At 52.7% G+C, this 16,533-nt stretch overlaps 1 protein-coding gene across 2 annotated transcripts in view; it reads left to right on the forward strand.

Moving 5' to 3' along the window:
- The window catches only part of CREBBP (CREB binding protein), a 130,584-nt gene extending 114,085 nt beyond the window's left edge, over positions 1–16,499 (forward strand). For both annotated transcript variants that reach the window (XM_007181543.2, XM_007181546.2), the window contains 10 exons: positions 209–286; positions 614–681; positions 5,918–6,068; positions 6,432–6,578; positions 7,197–7,310; positions 8,417–8,582; positions 8,921–9,088; positions 11,183–11,344; positions 11,515–11,796; positions 13,282–16,499. In XM_007181543.2, the coding sequence (XP_007181605.2) occupies positions 209–286; positions 614–681; positions 5,918–6,068; positions 6,432–6,578; positions 7,197–7,310; positions 8,417–8,582; positions 8,921–9,088; positions 11,183–11,344; positions 11,515–11,796; positions 13,282–15,432 (3,487 nt within the window). In that variant the 3' untranslated portion in view covers positions 15,433–16,499. The remainder of the gene's footprint in view (positions 1–208; positions 287–613; positions 682–5,917; positions 6,069–6,431; positions 6,579–7,196; positions 7,311–8,416; positions 8,583–8,920; positions 9,089–11,182; positions 11,345–11,514; positions 11,797–13,281) is intronic.
- Positions 16,500–16,533: the final 34 nt, after the last annotated feature.

The raw sequence follows: 16,533 nt of genomic DNA on the forward strand, positions 1-16,533 counted from the left end.
AAGAAAGGGAGAAAGTCAGTCTTTGCTATAGAAAATATCATACTGATGCATTTTTTAAAATACGGCTCAATTAGTCAAGAGATGCATTAATGCTGCAGATTCTTGAAGTCATCAAGGGGACGAAGTGTGAGCACACCACACGGGCTCTGTAGAAGCTCCATTATGTATGTGGCTCTGTGTGTCACAGTGCACTTTCTTTGTCTTCTAGTTTCGTTGATTGCAAGGAGTGTGGCCGGAAGATGCATCAGATTTGTGTTCTCCACTATGATATCATTTGGCCTTCAGGGTGAGTAATTTCCTGGTGATTTCCTGTGATCTCGGGAAAGGGAAAGCAGTTATGCACAGAGTAGAGGGGAGGATGCTGGCTGCTACTGCGTTTCATTCATTGTTGTCAGCAAGAATCTGGCAATTAGATGGATGGCAGTTTGTTCTAAATTTAAGTCTTAAGTGTTTGCCCGCTTTAGGAATTGTAGAATCAAAGCAGTCTGCCTCTTCACTTTTGTATAATGATGCGATTTTAATTGCCAATGAAGTATTTTAATGCTGCATTTCACTGGTTTGGCAACATATACTGTTTTATATAATCTGATCACACCCATTATTTTTTTTGCAGCTTTGTGTGCGACAACTGCTTGAAGAAAACGGGCAGAACTCGTAAAGAAAACAAATTCAGTGCTAAGAGTAAGTTGTGGAAGGGTTTTTGTATTTTTTTGTCTTACCCTTGAAGAGAATAATTTGCCTTGATCTTTATATGAAAGTCAGCTTTATGATCAGTCTGTGTTTTAGAAAGTTTAGAAACTTTCATCTAAAACACATATAGTAAACTTTGTGAATTCTGAGAGAGAAAATTTGTCAGCAGATCCTTCTCAAGTAGCTCAGAAATAACACACACACGTCCTGGGCACACTCAGCCCTGGGTACCTGCGGGGGCGGCTGTTTGCCCATCAGTAGGTGTGGGCCCCACTGTTGGGAAGAGTGACCCTCTGGGGCCCTCTGGGAATCAGCCAACATCACCAGGACTGGCAGGAGCCTGGTCTGCACGAGGGCTGGTTGGGTGTGTCGCTGCCGCATTGGGAGTGGCAGCTGGTGTCTGCGAGGAGCAGAGAGCACGCCCTGTTGCTATAGGAGTAACTTTTCATAGGTAGTCTTCACTTTTTTAGAGACGACACTTTTCAGAAGTGTACAGTGTGTTGTCTTTGTCAACTCGGCTGCTGCTCTCACTTCTCTCCAGTAGGACAGGCAACTAGCACACCGCTTAGGGCTCCCCAGCAAGAGCCAGGCCACCTGAGGAGCTGGAGTAGAAGAGAGATGGGATGGAGGGAGAGGTCCGTGGGCAGGAGGGAAGGGTGGCAGGCAAGGAAGAAGCCCCTCTGAAGCCTTCCAAGTCAGCGTTAATTCACGTTCAAACTCTGTCATTACCAAAATCCACAGTTATCCTGTCACTTAAACTCACTCTTATAAAATCTTTTGAAATATTGATGAATTAACCAGCTATTATAATATTTCTCTTTAGATCAGGGTTTCTATACTGACATTTGGGCCAGAAACGTCTTTGTTATGGGGGCTGTCTTGTGCTTAATTAGAATTTTAGCAGCAGGCTGCTGCCCACTAAATGCTGGTAACACTCCCCACCCCACCCCCCCATGAATGGTGGCCGTCAGAAATGTCTTCATACATTACCAGATGTCCTGGGTTGGGGGCATGCAAGTGAGAACCCCTACTTTAAAGGATCCATTCTGAGTGATGCCACTAAAGCAGTCAGCTACTTAGAATCAATCTCCTGGGCCAGAGCTTTGGTGACCAAAACAGAAATTGCCAGGAGAGCTAGGCTTCAATAGAAGAGCAGTTGCGGCCAGAAGAGAGAGGGGTCGGGGGCGGGGGGGGCGGGCGGGTAGGAGAACCTGAGAGCTGGCCCAGCCCCCACCCTCCCCTAGTGTCCAGAGAATGGTGGAGAGGGATATGTGGACCTTTGGCAAATGAGCTTCAAAGATGTAGAACCTTCACTTACAGAAAAGGACCTTAGGGGCTTCCCTGGTGGCGCAGTGGTTGAGAATCTGCCTGCTAATGCAGGGGACACGGGTTCGAGCCCTGGTCTGGGAAGATCCCACATGCCACGGAGCAGCTGGGCCCGTGAGCCACAACTACTGAGCCTGCGCGTCTGGAGCCTGTGCCCCGCAACAGGAGGGGCCGCGATAGTGAAAGGCCCGCGCACCGCGATGAAGAGCGGTCCCCGCACCGCGATGAAGAGTGGCCCCCACTTGCCGTAACCAGAGAAAGCCCTCGCACGAACCGAAGACCCAACACAGCCAAAAATAAATAAATAAATAAATAAAGTAGCTATAAAATTAAAAAAAAAAAAAAAAAGAAAAGGACCTTAGAGGTGGTGTGTCTCCCCTTGGTTTTTGATTTGATTGTGTATTAGCATCATCTCTGCAAGTGTCTGTCGGTCACAAAAGAGAAGTTGCGTCATTTGCACTGACTTAGTGCAGTGGGCACTCCGTGTCCACGCATGTGGGACCTGTGGGTACAGAGGGCCTTCTGTACTGCACCATTGTATGTCAGGAACTTCAGCATCCTTGGATTTTGGTGTCTGAGGGGTTCCTGGAACCAGTCCCCTGTGGGTGCGGAGGGACAACTGCATTGAAAATATCTTCCAGCTGCTGGGCAGAGAGTGATACTAAACAACTGACTATCCACCCAAAACCACCTCCCCATTAACGCCACATGCACAACGCAACTCGGGTGGCTACAGGGACGAAAAGTAAGAACTACAAATGCTTTGGAGGTCAGAGTAGGAGAGTGTTTTTACTGTGTTCAGTTATGAAAAACCTTCCTAAAAAAGATAGAGCCCAGAGGTCAGAAAGCAAAAGGCTGAAGGATTTGATCACATAAAGGGAAATATAAGGCTCCCATGGTCAAAAACATACCTGGTGGGGTACAATTTAAAATGTCCATTTTTAGACTCAGCAGTTCCACTTTGACGCACGTCTCCTACAAAGATATTTGCTCATGTGCTTAAAGGCATGTACAGGGCCATCCGCTGCAGCACGATGGGCTGTGGGGAGTGGAAACGGGAACCTAAACCAAAGCACGTGGCCACCCTGTGGGAAGCCCGAGGCACCATCACAGTGAGGGTGGCCTGGGCCCTGCTGTCCAGTGGGAGGGGCTGCTGCAGAAATGCCCACCCTCAGTGCCTGTACTTGCTGGTCTGGAGGACACCTTCGCATGGCACCGCAGCATGAGAACAGCCCTTCTTTCCCCAGTACTGAGTCTCTGAGCACGTGCTGGCTGCTCTCCAGGTTTACACGGTGCCGTCCCGTGTGTAAAGCCCATGGCTCTTCTCTCAGGGGACACAGTGGAGCACCTCTCCAGCCCTCTTCATGGCGTTCAGTTTGGTGCTTGTGACCAGACCGTCATAATTGTCTCATTTAAAAACTGTATTTTGGGGCTTCCCTGGTGGCGCAGTGGTTGAGAATCTGCCTGCTAATGCAGGAGACACGGGTTCGAGCCCTGGTCTGGGAAGATCCCACATGCCACGGAGCAGCTGGGCCCGTGAGCCACAGCTGCTGAGCCTGCGCGTCTGGAGCCTGTGCCCCGCAACGGGAGGGGCCGCGATAGTGAAAGGCCCGCGCACCGCGATGAAGAGCGGTCCCCGCACCGCGATGAAGAGTGGCCCCCACTTGCCGCAACTAGAGAAAGCCCTCGCACGAACCGAAGACCCAGCACAGCCAAAAATAAATAAATAAATAAATAAAATTTAAAAAAAAAAAAAAAAACTGTATTTTGGGCTTCCCTGATGGCGCAGTGGTTAAGAATCCACCTGCCAATGCAGGGGACACGGGATCGAGCCCTGGTCCAGGAAGATCCCACGTGCCACGGAGCAGCTAAGCCCGTGCGCCACAACTACTGAACCTGCGAGCCACAATTACTGAGCCTGCGCCCCACAACTACCAAAGCCTGCCCGCCTAGAGCCCGTGCTCTACAACAAGAGAAGTCACGACAGTGAGAAGCCCACGCACCGCAACGAAGAGTAGCCCCCGCTCGCCACAACTAGAGAAAGCCCACGTGCAGCAACGAAGACCCAACTCAGCCAAAAATAAATAAATGTATTAAAAAATAAAATAAAATAACTATTTTCAGAGTGAAGTAAGTCAGAAAAACAAATACCGTATATTAACACATATATGTGGAACCTAGAAAAATGGTACAGATGAACAGGTTTGCAGGGCAGAAATAGAGACACAGATGTAGAGAACAAATTTATGGACAGACACCAAGGGGGGAAAGCGGCGGGGGGTGGGGGTTGGGATGAACTGGGAGATTGGGATTGACATATACACACTAATATGTATAAACTAGATAACTAATAAGAACCTGCTGTATAAAAAAAATAAAATTCAAAAAAAAACCCTGTATTTTTAGTACAGGTAATTCAGGTAATTTGGGGAAAAAACGTAAAGACCTAATTTTGAAGGTTTACTCCTATTCATTATGTGAAAATCATAGTGTGTGTAATCGTAGTTTCACAAGGGAAGGGGGAGCTCCCTGCACTAGCGCAGGGTGGCCCTTCTTAGCTGTGTCCTCCCTTTCTGGATTGGAAGCCACCTCATGAGGGAACAAAACTTGCTCAGCAGCGGCATGGGCGGGAGTACAGGGGGGTGAGAACGTGAGAATTTTCTTCTGGGCTTCACAAAGAATAGATGACATGGTCTAAGTCCTTTGCACCTAATTCTCTTTTTCTCAGGATGGTTATCTCAGCTGTGGGAGGTTGAAATAAGGGGACCCAGAGCATGACTAAACAGCTGTGGAAAGTGTGGACGTGTATCAGAGTGTGAAACATAATTCTACTTCCGCTTATTTTTATAGCTTTTAAAGTTTTTATTTTTTAATGGGGTCTTTATTTCATTGCCATTGTAAGTTTTTTTTAATCACTTTTATTGAGGTATAATTTATATACCAAAAAAGCTCTACCATTGGTATGTTTATTGCAGAGAAACTAAATTTAAAAAGCCTAAATTTTGCAGATATTTCTTAACCTCAGTAAGGAATCTTCTAAAATCCTGTCATCTATAGTCACTGTTAACCTTTTGCAGCTTTCCCGTCTGGTCTTTTATCCCCATATGCACAGAGTTTTTTTATGCTATGACTGTATGTGTATTTATATGCTGTGTAACTCCTGGCCTGTCCCTGGGAGAGGGAGGGTACAGAGGGGCAGGGCGGAGGAGCCCACCAGCAATGGTGCCGGGCAGGTCTCCGTCCTGGGACAGCGTCCCTTGCCGCCCAGGATTGGAATGCTCGCAGAGCGAGGTAGCCCTTGGCTGCATGCTAGCTTAGCTGTCTCAGACTCTGCACCAGGACTCTCATCAGAGCTGGGCAGGAAGGGGCATTTGTGCCATCCTGTCTCTGAGGCTGTGCCAGGCCTGCCTTCCAGGGAAAGCAGTGGCAGCCTCCCCATTTCTGTTAAGAGTTCTTCAAGTGTGTGTTCCAGCCTTGGGGCACAGCTGTGACACTGAGCAGCTGTGTGGGCGCAGCCAGGGCCAGATCTCTGTCTCACTAGGGGCTGGGCATGTGGGGCAGGAGGCAGGGTGGACCCAGTGCGGCTCCCTCGTGCCTGCTCCCCTGCTTCACCCCAGAGCCCATCTTCTTTCAGATTTGGGTCCACCTTTGTGTCTCTTCTGCCCCTTCCAGTTAGAAGATGGAAATATTGGGCATTTGACAGTTTTCAATGTGTGGAATGCCTGAGATTCCAGGGTCCACCTTTCTTTTATAAAATGCTTCTTACCTCATAGGACACATTAGACCCCTTCTGTATTTGGAGAATGTTACTCCTTAAAATACCAGACTACACTGAAAGAGGTGGATTCTGTGACCTCAACCCTCCCGAAGCCCTCTCATCTGCTTGTGTTGGACTTTGCAGGACTGCAGACCACACGGTTGGGAAACCACTTGGAAGACCGAGTCAACAAGTTTTTGCGGCGACAGAATCATCCTGAAGCCGGGGAGGTGTTTGTCCGCGTAGTGGCCAGCTCAGACAAGACGGTGGAGGTCAAGCCCGGGATGAAGTCACGGTTTGTGTGCAGACGTTCCAGTGGGCACCCCACGTGGTTAACCAGAGCCTTGCTTTCTGGCAACGCTTTAGAGTTCGCACAATTTGAAAGCTTTTCATCAGTTAGCATGTAGCCACCCTTCTGTCAGTATCCCACGTTCATCAGGGGAGGTGGAATTCCTGTCTGAGTGAAGCAGTGTCACAAAGAATGGGGTCAAGGCTCCGAGCTGCCTGGGCCAGTGGAGGAGCTCTGGGCCAGTGGTCAGAAGTGGGGACCTCGCCTCCAGCTTCTTTGCACTGAGCGGGTTTACGGCAGCAGGTCTCGTCTGTAAAGCACTTTGTAAATGGTGGTGATGCATGCAAACATCAGGCTCTTTTATTTCAGGTTTGTGGATTCTGGGGAAATGTCTGAATCTTTCCCGTATCGAACCAAAGCACTCTTTGCCTTTGAGGAAATTGATGGAGTGGATGTGTGCTTCTTTGGGATGCACGTCCAAGAGTATGGCTCTGATTGCCCCCCTCCAAACACAAGGTAATCCTCTAGCTCCTTTGGGGTGCGTGTCACGTGTTGTGCTAGCGACCGAGGCTCTAAACATCTTAGAGAACTACTAGTTAGTTTCGTTAGTTCGTTTTCTGCTAAGCCAGTGGGAAGTGAAGAGTTTTGATGACTGTAGAGTGCTTTGTGTTGTAAGCACACATGGGTTTTGATCCTGGTCTTGCTGTTGCCCCTGTTTTACCTGGGGCAGGTAAACCAATGGAGGAGGGGGTGGGGACTGCTACACAGGCCGGGCTTCTCTTTGATGCACCTACGAAAATGTCACACCTCTGCTGAGAGTTATTTCATGTTCAGTCAAGAATCTGGGTGAGAAGGAATTAGAAGTGGCTTTTCCTAATTTGCCCTGATCTCTCCACGGTTCCCCGTGGTCAGTGATGGCATTGTTTCGTAGTTCAGTGATGAAATTGAATTCTATTTTATTGATTGGTAGCAGAGCTTGGTGATGGCAGATTTCTTATGTCCTGTTTGTGGCCAGTGTAAATGCTATCAAAACAGAATTTATTTCTGGAGCTTTTTTTAGATGCTGGTGTTTGGTTTCAAGTTTGGGAGATAACCTGAACTTTCAATTAATTTCTTCCTCACCCTGCCCCCCAGGCGTGTGTACATATCTTATCTGGACAGTATTCATTTCTTCCGACCCCGATGCCTCCGAACAGCTGTTTACCATGAGATCCTTATTGGATATTTAGAGTACGTGAAGAAATTGGGGTGAGTTTAATTCAAATTATTCAGAACTAATAAAAACTCCGCTTTTAATTTTCACTGTGTATTTTGTGAAATAACACAAGTATTTCTTAAGGTTTTTTGTGTTTTTATTTTAATGTCCTTAAACGGATTCAGGGGTCTCCAGAGCACCCTTCCAGCCAGATGCTCTGTTGGGCCACTTGGGTCTGGGACTCCCAGCACAGCTCATGTGCTTTCCCTGCCTTCTGTGTTTTTCTCACATTCTAGTCTGTTTTTTTAAAACTTTATTGAGGCATATTTTATGTATCATACAATTCACCTGCTTCAGGTGTACATTCAGTGATTTTTAGTAACTTTACCGAGTAATGCAGCTGTCACGGTAAATCAGTTTCAGAGCATTCTCATCCCCCCCACCCTCGTTAAGATCCCTGCACCCATTTGCTGTTCATCCCTTTTGGACCCCTGCCCCCAGTGACTACTAATCTCCTTTTTGTCTCCATAAATGTGCCTTTTCTGGACGGTTCATAGAAGCGGAATCCTGCCAGATGTGGTCTCTTGTGTCTGACTTCTTTTCCTGTCTCTCTTTTTACGTTCTAGATCACATTTCTTTCCCAAATTTGGAAAGGAGATGTTTGATTGAAGTGTCTTGAGCAGAATGAATGAGATCTATTTTGTCTTTAACCCCTTAGAAAGAAATACTCAACTTCCTTTCCAATGTGCAGGAGAAAGTAGATAGGAAATTCAGTGCATCCACCCTGGGGACAAGCCGTCTGATACGCCTGACCCGTTGCCGTCTTCCCAGGCTCTCTCCTGTGTCACAGGTTCCCTTGCAGAGTTAGCCCCTGCCTGACATGCACACCCAAGAGGGAGGTACCGTAGGGCCAATTTCCAGGCTGCGTTTGCACTCTGTAGAGATTTGGCTTTACCCTAACCCCCTTCCCCAGCACAATGGTTTGGGACCTCTCTTAGGCCTCTCACGTGTTCTGCCAGAAGCATTTTGTAATTTCTTTTTTGTTGTTTTTCTTCATAGTTATTTCTGTCCTTTGGTCCGTGTTCCTCAGCTGTTACTCCTCAAAGGCAGGGATGATTTTGCTCACTGCTTCCATCTGAATTGTGTGTATGTCCTGCAGGTATGTAACAGGACACATCTGGGCCTGTCCCCCAAGTGAAGGAGACGACTACATCTTCCATTGCCACCCCCCGGATCAAAAAATCCCCAAGCCAAAGCGCCTGCAGGAGTGGTACAAGAAGATGCTGGACAAGGCCTTTGCCGAGCGCATCATCCATGACTATAAGGTGCCCACACCGCTGAGGGCGGGGGGGGGGGCTCACCACCACTGACTCCCACATCTTCACGTGTCTCCCTCTGTGCTCACATGGGTTAGAATTATATCTACTTATGAGTATTGGAAAGCAAAAATTAAAAAATTTTAAAATCATAAACTAAGAAGCAACTTCTCTGCTGTCCGTCAAGATTTGCAGTTGGCAGTCCAAGAGAAGTGGCGGCAGAGCCTGTGAAACCATGCGCCTCAGGAGTGCGCGGTCCCCTCTCCACGTCGTGGCCCCGAGCCCCCTCCCCAGAGTGTTGTCGCCCAGCCCGCCTCATCTCACCGCTGTGCTTGTTCACTTTCCAGGACATTTTCAAACAAGCAACTGAAGACAGGCTCACCAGTGCCAAGGAACTGCCCTATTTCGAGGGTGACTTTTGGCCTAACGTGTTGGAGGAGAGCATTAAGGAGCTGGAACAGGAGGAAGAAGAGAGGAAGAAGGAGGAGAGCACCGCGGCCAGTGAGACCCCAGAGGTAAAGCCCAAGGGAGGGCCCCAGCGCACGTGCTAAAGGCTGCGCTCCAGCAGGTCAGGGAGTGAGTGTGGGCTGCTCAGTTCTCAAGACATGGCCTCCTTTGTCTGTGGTGGTGTTTTCATACCTAACCTCACCGTGTTACCGCCCACCACAGGGCAGGCCTGGGCCTGGGGGCACAGCCCACACTGGGTGCTGGGCGAACTGGAGACACATCACCTGCTAGGTGGACAGAGGGGCTTGCTCTGGCATCTCTGGGCAGGACAGCGGGGCTGAGACATGGCAAGATGAGAGAGGAGGGCGCCCTGCCGGGGAGCCCAGAAGAGGAGATGGAGATGGAGATGGGTATCATGATCAGGAACCAGTCAGTTCACTTTAGAAATGACTTGAGGAGGAGACTCTTGTTTGCCGGGCCTCATTCACTCTCCTTGTGGTAAACTGCCCCCCACTCTTCACTGGGTGTTCATGCGTCTGTGCACTCAACTCTGGTCACTGAGCCCCCGCCATGTGCGGGCACCGTCCTGAGGGGTGCAGTGGGAACTAAAGAGGTCTCCATCCCTGCCTTCAAGGGGTGTGTGTCCTAGTGTGTGGTGCATGCTGAGATGGTGTAGGACAGACACGAGGGAAGAGGGCAGATGCAGCACCTTTGGGAGGGCCTGTCTGGGGAGGTGGCATCTGAGCAGAGACTGACTGGTGAGAGGAACCCAGAAGATCCAGGGGGAGGAGCCTCCAGCAGGAGGAGGAGGGTGGCAGAGCCCGAGTCGTGCCGTGTTTCACATGTTCAAGTAAGAGATGATGGTGGTTTAGTTGGATTCGTAGCTCTCGGCAGTGAGCAGCGTATGACGTGTTTTGAGAGTAACAACCTCAGAACTTAGGGCGCATCTTTGTGGCGCATGAGGAAGATCCTGGATCGAGGCTGCCTGCTGGGTCTGGGGCCTTAGAATTGAGTCAGTGTTGCTGCGTCTCCCTGAAGGGGAGAAGGAAGGGAGAGCACACTTGGGGGAAGAAGTCAAGAATTGGCTGCAGATGTGTTAATCTCGAGATGCCTGTTACCAGCCGTGCAGGCCTGGGGCCCTCAGGAGGGCTTGGGGCTGCACGTGGAGCCAGCATCCGGAGCCAGGGGTCTAGGGTTGCATGTCTGCATGGCTGCTTCGTGCCAGGCAGCATGTGCTTTAGGGTTTGTCCTTTTTGCAAGACAGCATCCCTAGCCCCTTCCAAAATGGAGAAAGCGTGGGTGAGGATGTGACAAGTACTCATGTCACAGGTGGGTCCCGAGGAGAGGTCGAGGGCTGTGGTCATCGTTCTCTGCCTGCCTTTTGCTGGACCTCCCTGGAGGCAGGACCCGTCATCCCCTGGAACATGGGGTGATTTAGGGCTGGAGATGCTGCTCCTCAGGGACTGGAGAGATGCCGGCAGGTCCCTCCCTCAAGCTGACCTGGAAGGGTGGGCTGGATTTCAGTGGAAACTTGGAGTGCCTGTGGGAGAAAGACCACAGCCGATTAGTGAACCCAGGTTCCTCTGCCTCTGCCGGACGGCCACCCAGGCACAGGAGGTGGCCTGAGTCAGCACTGGCATCCAGGGCTCAGGGGGTGCTGGGAGGAGAGTCTGTGCTGCCGGCCGAGCTGCCACAGAGGGGCTCTGAGGGGGACACAGCCCTGGCTGTGTGCCCGTCGAGGAGGAGTGCCTGCCTCCAGCCAGTAGAAAACAGAGGACCCGAAGAAACGGCTTCCACCCCCTCAGTGGTTAGATCCCAACTAGCATCCCAGGTGTGTTCTTCCCTCCAGCCTCCACGTGATGTGCGGCTGTTGTGGCACAGGCAGTGCTTGCTTTATGTTTGTCACCACTGTACCCATTCAGTCCTGGCCAAGTCCGGGCCCTGCTTCCATACTCACCTCCTTCCCCTCAGCGGTTTCCTCTGAAGGTAGCAGTGTTGACAGCCACGCACATGGCCAGTGCGCAGGCAGGTAGGGGTCTGCTCGGCGGTCTCCTGCCTCAGGCCCAGCTCCCTGGAGCCCCCGCAGCAGGAACTGGTGGTCTCCCTGCTGGACATTGGAGCAGGAGGCTAGGCAGGGCCGACAGCTATGAGTCTTATTACAGGGCAGCCAGGGCGACAGCAAGAACGCCAAGAAAAAGAACAACAAGAAAACCAACAAGAATAAAAGCAGCATCAGCCGAGCCAACAAGAAAAAGCCCAGCATGCCCAACGTGTCCAACGACTTGTCCCAGAAGCTCTATGCCACGATGGAGAAGCACAAAGAGGTGGGGGTGGGCGGGGTGGGGTGGGGGCGGACCAAGTGCAGGGGGAGGAGGCCCGGCCTGGCGACACCACTGCTGCTTGTCACCAACGCAGTTCAGCCCCGGGGACAGCAGGAGTCAGCTCGGTCCTTCTCTCTGCGAGGCTGACACTGCTCCTCCCTGCCGTCCCCCAGGTCTTCTTTGTGATCCACCTCCACGCTGGGCCCGTCATCAACACGCTGCCCCCCATTGTCGACCCCGACCCCCTGCTCAGCTGTGACCTCATGGATGGGCGGGACGCCTTCCTCACGCTGGCCCGGGACAAGCATTGGGAGTTCTCCTCCCTGCGGCGCTCCAAGTGGTCCACGCTGTGCATGCTGGTGGAGCTGCACACCCAGGGCCAGGACCGCTTCGTCTACACCTGCAACGAGTGCAAGCACCACGTGGAGACGCGCTGGCACTGCACCGTGTGCGAGGTGAGCGCGGGGCACCTGCCCGCGCAGAGCTGCCGGCAGAGCTGACAAGGCCCACGGCGCTCTCGGGCTGTGCATGTGTGTTTCAGGGCAACTCTTAGACAGTTGGCGTTTTCTAGGGAGAAAATGACCAGATGAATGCTCATCTGTCCACTCCACTAGTCCACTGTTGGTTTTGAGATTGTGTTTTGGGGTTCACGAATGAGAGGGTTTCTCTCGATGTTGGTGGGGTTCCTGCCCTGTGCCTGTTCTGGGGCTTAGCACCAGCCGTCCAGGGCAAGGAGCAGCCGGTGTCTGCTCACGGGGCAGCCTGGTCCCGACCTGGTCCCAACGGCATGTGTCCAGGGTGCGGGGGAGCTGGTCTTCAGGGGACGGAGGGAAGCCAGTGAGCTTCCCAGGGAGGTAACATTTGTGCTGACCTTTCCAGGATGCGGAGATGATCACAAGGCACTTTGTTATTTTATTTGTTGTGTTTCGTTAACACCAGCTCTGTGTCAGGCACGTGCACAGGCCTCTCGGTGCAGGGTGGGAGGGCAGAGAGAAGAGAGCACGGTGGTGCTTTGGTTCCATTGGGATTCTGACTGGTTCCTCTTCTGGTGCTCCCAGTCTAGGCTTGCCAAGAGGTCGGGATTCCCTGCTGCTGTCAGGCTGGGTCCCTTTGGTCAGGGGTCTTGAACCCCTCCTCCCTTGCCCTGGTGGATCCTGTGGTCAGACCACACCGGCACCCCCTCTGCGGGGGTCTCGGCCTGTCCCTGGCACAGACGGGTCACTTGCACGGGGTATCACGTGCTCTGCCTCCCCCCGCAGATGGTCAGACTCCCCTCATGCCCAGTCCTCACCTTGCTGGTGTCAACGCCTAGATAGTCCCCATAGTCGAGCGCTCCACAGCAGCAGCTCTGTGCTCTCTGGGGGCAGAGAGGTTCTCTATAATGCCCTCGTCTCTCTGCCACTCTCTCCAGCTTCCTTTTGTCCTCTCTCTTATTTCCCACTGTGGGGATTTTCACGTCCTTGCTGTGAGAAGGTTAGCAGTCCTGGTCACAGGGCTCATCCTCCAGATCTAGTGCTTTGTGGTCTCCGTCTCCAGGTGCAGCTTTTAGAAACCTGGGGAGGGGGCATTATGTTGCCATGGTGCGAGCCCAGGGCCTTCCTCCTGGTAAAGGCCTCTCAGCACCAGTGCCCGCCCGAGCTCTGGGGATGCACCAAGGGCACCCGCAGCAGCCCCAGAGCATAGGGCCCCCAGCCTCGGGGTGCTCACGAAGCTGCACACACTGTGAGCCAGCAGGTTGGGAGAAGGCAGAGGGGCCCCCAGAAGAGGGCGACTAGGTGCACCAGTGGTCTCTGGAATTTCTGGGCTGTGTGGAGTGTTCCCGGGAGTGAAGGTTCCAGGGAGCAGACACGTTTGGCATCTGTGAGCCTCGTGGGGATGGTGGGGAGCTGGTGGTCGGGGCCGCGTGCTGACGCTGGCTTGTCCCTTGTCCTCGCCCGCAGGACTACGACCTCTGCATCAACTGCTACAACACGAAGAGCCACACCCACAAGATGGTGAAGTGGGGGCTGGGCCTGGACGACGAGGGCAGCAGCCAGGGTGAGCCACAGTCCAAGAGCCCCCAGGAGTCGCGGCGCTTGAGCATCCAGCGCTGCATCCAGTCCCTGGTGCACGCCTGCCAGTGCCGCAACGCCAACTGCTCACTGCCGTCCTGCCAGAAGATGAAGCGGGTGGTGCAGCACACCAAGGGTTGCAAGCGCAAGACCAACGGCGGCTGCCCAGTGTGCAAGCAGCTCATTGCCCTCTGCTGCTACCACGCCAAACACTGCCAAGAAAACAAGTGCCCCGTGCCCTTCTGCCTCAACATCAAACACAAGCTCCGCCAGCAGCAGATCCAGCACCGCCTGCAGCAGGCCCAGCTCATGCGCCGGCGGATGGCCACCATGAACACCCGCAACGTGCCTCAGCAGAGCCTGCCTTCCCCTACCTCAGCACCACCCGGGACCCCCACGCAGCAGCCCAGCACGCCCCAGACGCCACAGCCCCCCGCCCAGCCGCAGCCGTCGCCCGTGAACATGTCACCAGCCGGCTTCCCCAGTGTGGCCCGGACTCAGCCCCCAACAACGGTGTCCACCGGGAAGCCCACCAACCAGGTGCCGGCCCCACCGCCCCCCGCCCAGCCCCCGCCCGCGGCAGTGGAGGCGGCCCGGCAGATCGAGCGGGAGGCCCAGCAGCAGCAGCACCTGTACCGGGTGAACATCAACAACGGCATGCCCCCGGGGCGCACGGGCATGGTGACGCCGGTGAGCCAGATGGCCCCCGTGGGCCTGAACGTGCCCCGACCCAACCAGGTCAGCGGGCCCGTAGTGCCCAGCCTGCCACCTGGGCAGTGGCAGCAGGCGCCCATCCCCCAGCAGCAGCCGATGCCAGGCATGCCCAGACCCGTGATGTCCATGCAGGCCCAGCCAGCCGTGGCCGGGCCGCGGATGCCCAGCGTGCAACCACCCCGGAGCATCTCGCCCGGCGCCCTGCAGGACCTGCTTCGGACCCTGAAGTCCCCCAGCTCCCCACAGCAGCAGCAGCAGGTGCTCAACATCCTCAAGTCCAACCCTCAGCTGATGGCAGCTTTCATTAAACAGCGCACGGCCAAGTACGTGGCCAGTCAGCCCGGCCTGCAGCCCCAGCCCGGCCTGCAGCCCCAGCCCGGCCTGCAGCCCCAGCCCGGCCTGCACCAGCAGCCCAGCCTGCAGAACCTGAATGCCATGCAAGCCGGCGGGCCACGGCCCGGCGTGCCTCCACAGCAGCCGGCGATGGGCGGCCTGAACCCCCAGGGCCAGGCCCTGAACATCATGAACCCGGGGCACAACCCCAGCATGGCAAGTATGAACCCACAGTACAGAGAGATGCTGCGAAGGCAGCTCCTGCAGCAGCAGCAGCAGCAGCAGCAACAGCAGCAGCAGCAGCAGCAGCAGCAGGGCAGTGCCGGCATGGCCGGGGGCATGGCGGGGCACAGCCAGTTCCAGCAGCCTCAGGGACCCGGAGGCTACCCCGCGGCCATGCAGCAGCAGCGGATGCAGCAGCACCTCCCCATCCAGGGCAGCTCCATGGGCCAGATGGCGGCCCAGATGGGACAGCTCAGCCAGATGGGGCAGCCTGGGCTGGGCGCAGACAGCACCCCCAACATCCAGCAGGCCCTGCAGCAGCGGATTCTGCAGCAGCAGCAGATGAAGCAGCAGATTGGGTCCCCGGGCCAGCCGAACCCCATGAGCCCCCAGCAGCACATGCTCTCAGGACAGCCGCAGGCCTCGCACCTCCCCGGCCAGCAGATGGCCACGTCCCTCAGTAGCCAGGTGCGGTCTCCGGCCCCTGTCCAGTCTCCACGGCCCCAGTCCCAGCCTCCACATTCCAGCCCGTCGCCACGGATACAGCCCCAGCCTTCACCACACCACGTCTCGCCCCAGACTGGTTCCCCCCACCCAGGACTCGCAGTCACCATGGCCAGCTCCATAGATCAGGGACACTTGGGGAACCCCGAACAGAGTGCAATGCTCCCCCAGCTGAACACCCCCAACAGGAGTGCGTTGTCCAATGAGCTGTCCCTGGTCGGCGACACCACGGGAGACACCCTAGAAAAGTTTGTGGAGGGTTTGTAGCATTGTGAGAGCATCACTTGTTTTTTTTTTCCCTTTCATGTTCTTGGACCTTTTGTACTGAAATCGAGGCATCTGGGCTCTTTTTATTCCTAGATGGAACTGCTACTTCCAAGTCATGGAAGGGTAGATTGCTGTTTAAAGAAACAATACAAAGAATATATTTTTTTGTTAAAAACCAGTTGATTTAAATATCTGGTCTCTCTCTCTCTTTTTGTTTTTTTTTTTTGTTTTTTGTTTTTTGTTTCGGGGGGAGGGGGGTTTTGTTTGGATTCTTTTTGTCGTCATTGCTGGTGACTCATGCCTTTTTTTAACGGGAAAAACAAGTTCATTATATTCATATTTTTTATTTGTATTTTCAAGACTTTAAACATTTATGTTTAAAAGTGAGAAGAAAAATAATATTCAGAAACTGATTCCTGAAATAATGCAAGCTTATAATGTATCCCGATAACTTTCTGACGTTGCGGGAAGATTTTTTCTATAGTGAACTCTGTGGGCGTCTCCAAGTATTACCCCTGGATGATAGGAATTGGCTCCTGAGCGCACACACGTACACACCCACACACACATCTATCTATACATACTGGCTTAAGCCAAACTCTTGTCTTGCAGATGTAGAAATTGTTGCTTTGTTTCTCTGATAAAACTGGTTTTAGACAAAAAATAGGGATGATCACTCTCTTAGACCATGCTAATGTTAATAGAGAAGAAGCATTCTTTTCTTTCTTCTATGTGAAACTTGAAATGAGGAAAAGCAATTCTAGTGTAAATCATGCAAGTGCTATAATTACTATAAATAAGAAAATTCAAGAAGATTCAATCACTGTATAGAATGGTAAAGTACCAACTCGTTTCTTATATCATATTGTTAAATAAACTGTATGCAACAGACAAAAAGGGTGGTCCTTGAATTCATGTACATGGTGTTAACACTTCGTGTTCCAGCTCTTTTGTTATGAAAATGCTGTTTTCAACATTGTATTTGGACTATGCATGTGTTTTTTTCCCCCATTGTATATAAAGTACCGCTTAAAATTGATATAAATTACTGAAGTTTTTAACATGTATTCTGTTCTTTAAGATCCCTGTAAGAATGTTTAA

Source organism: Balaenoptera acutorostrata, chromosome 15, assembly GCF_949987535.1.
Source record: "Balaenoptera acutorostrata chromosome 15, mBalAcu1.1, whole genome shotgun sequence".
Classification (NCBI taxonomy): Eukaryota; Metazoa; Chordata; class Mammalia; order Artiodactyla; family Balaenopteridae; genus Balaenoptera; species Balaenoptera acutorostrata.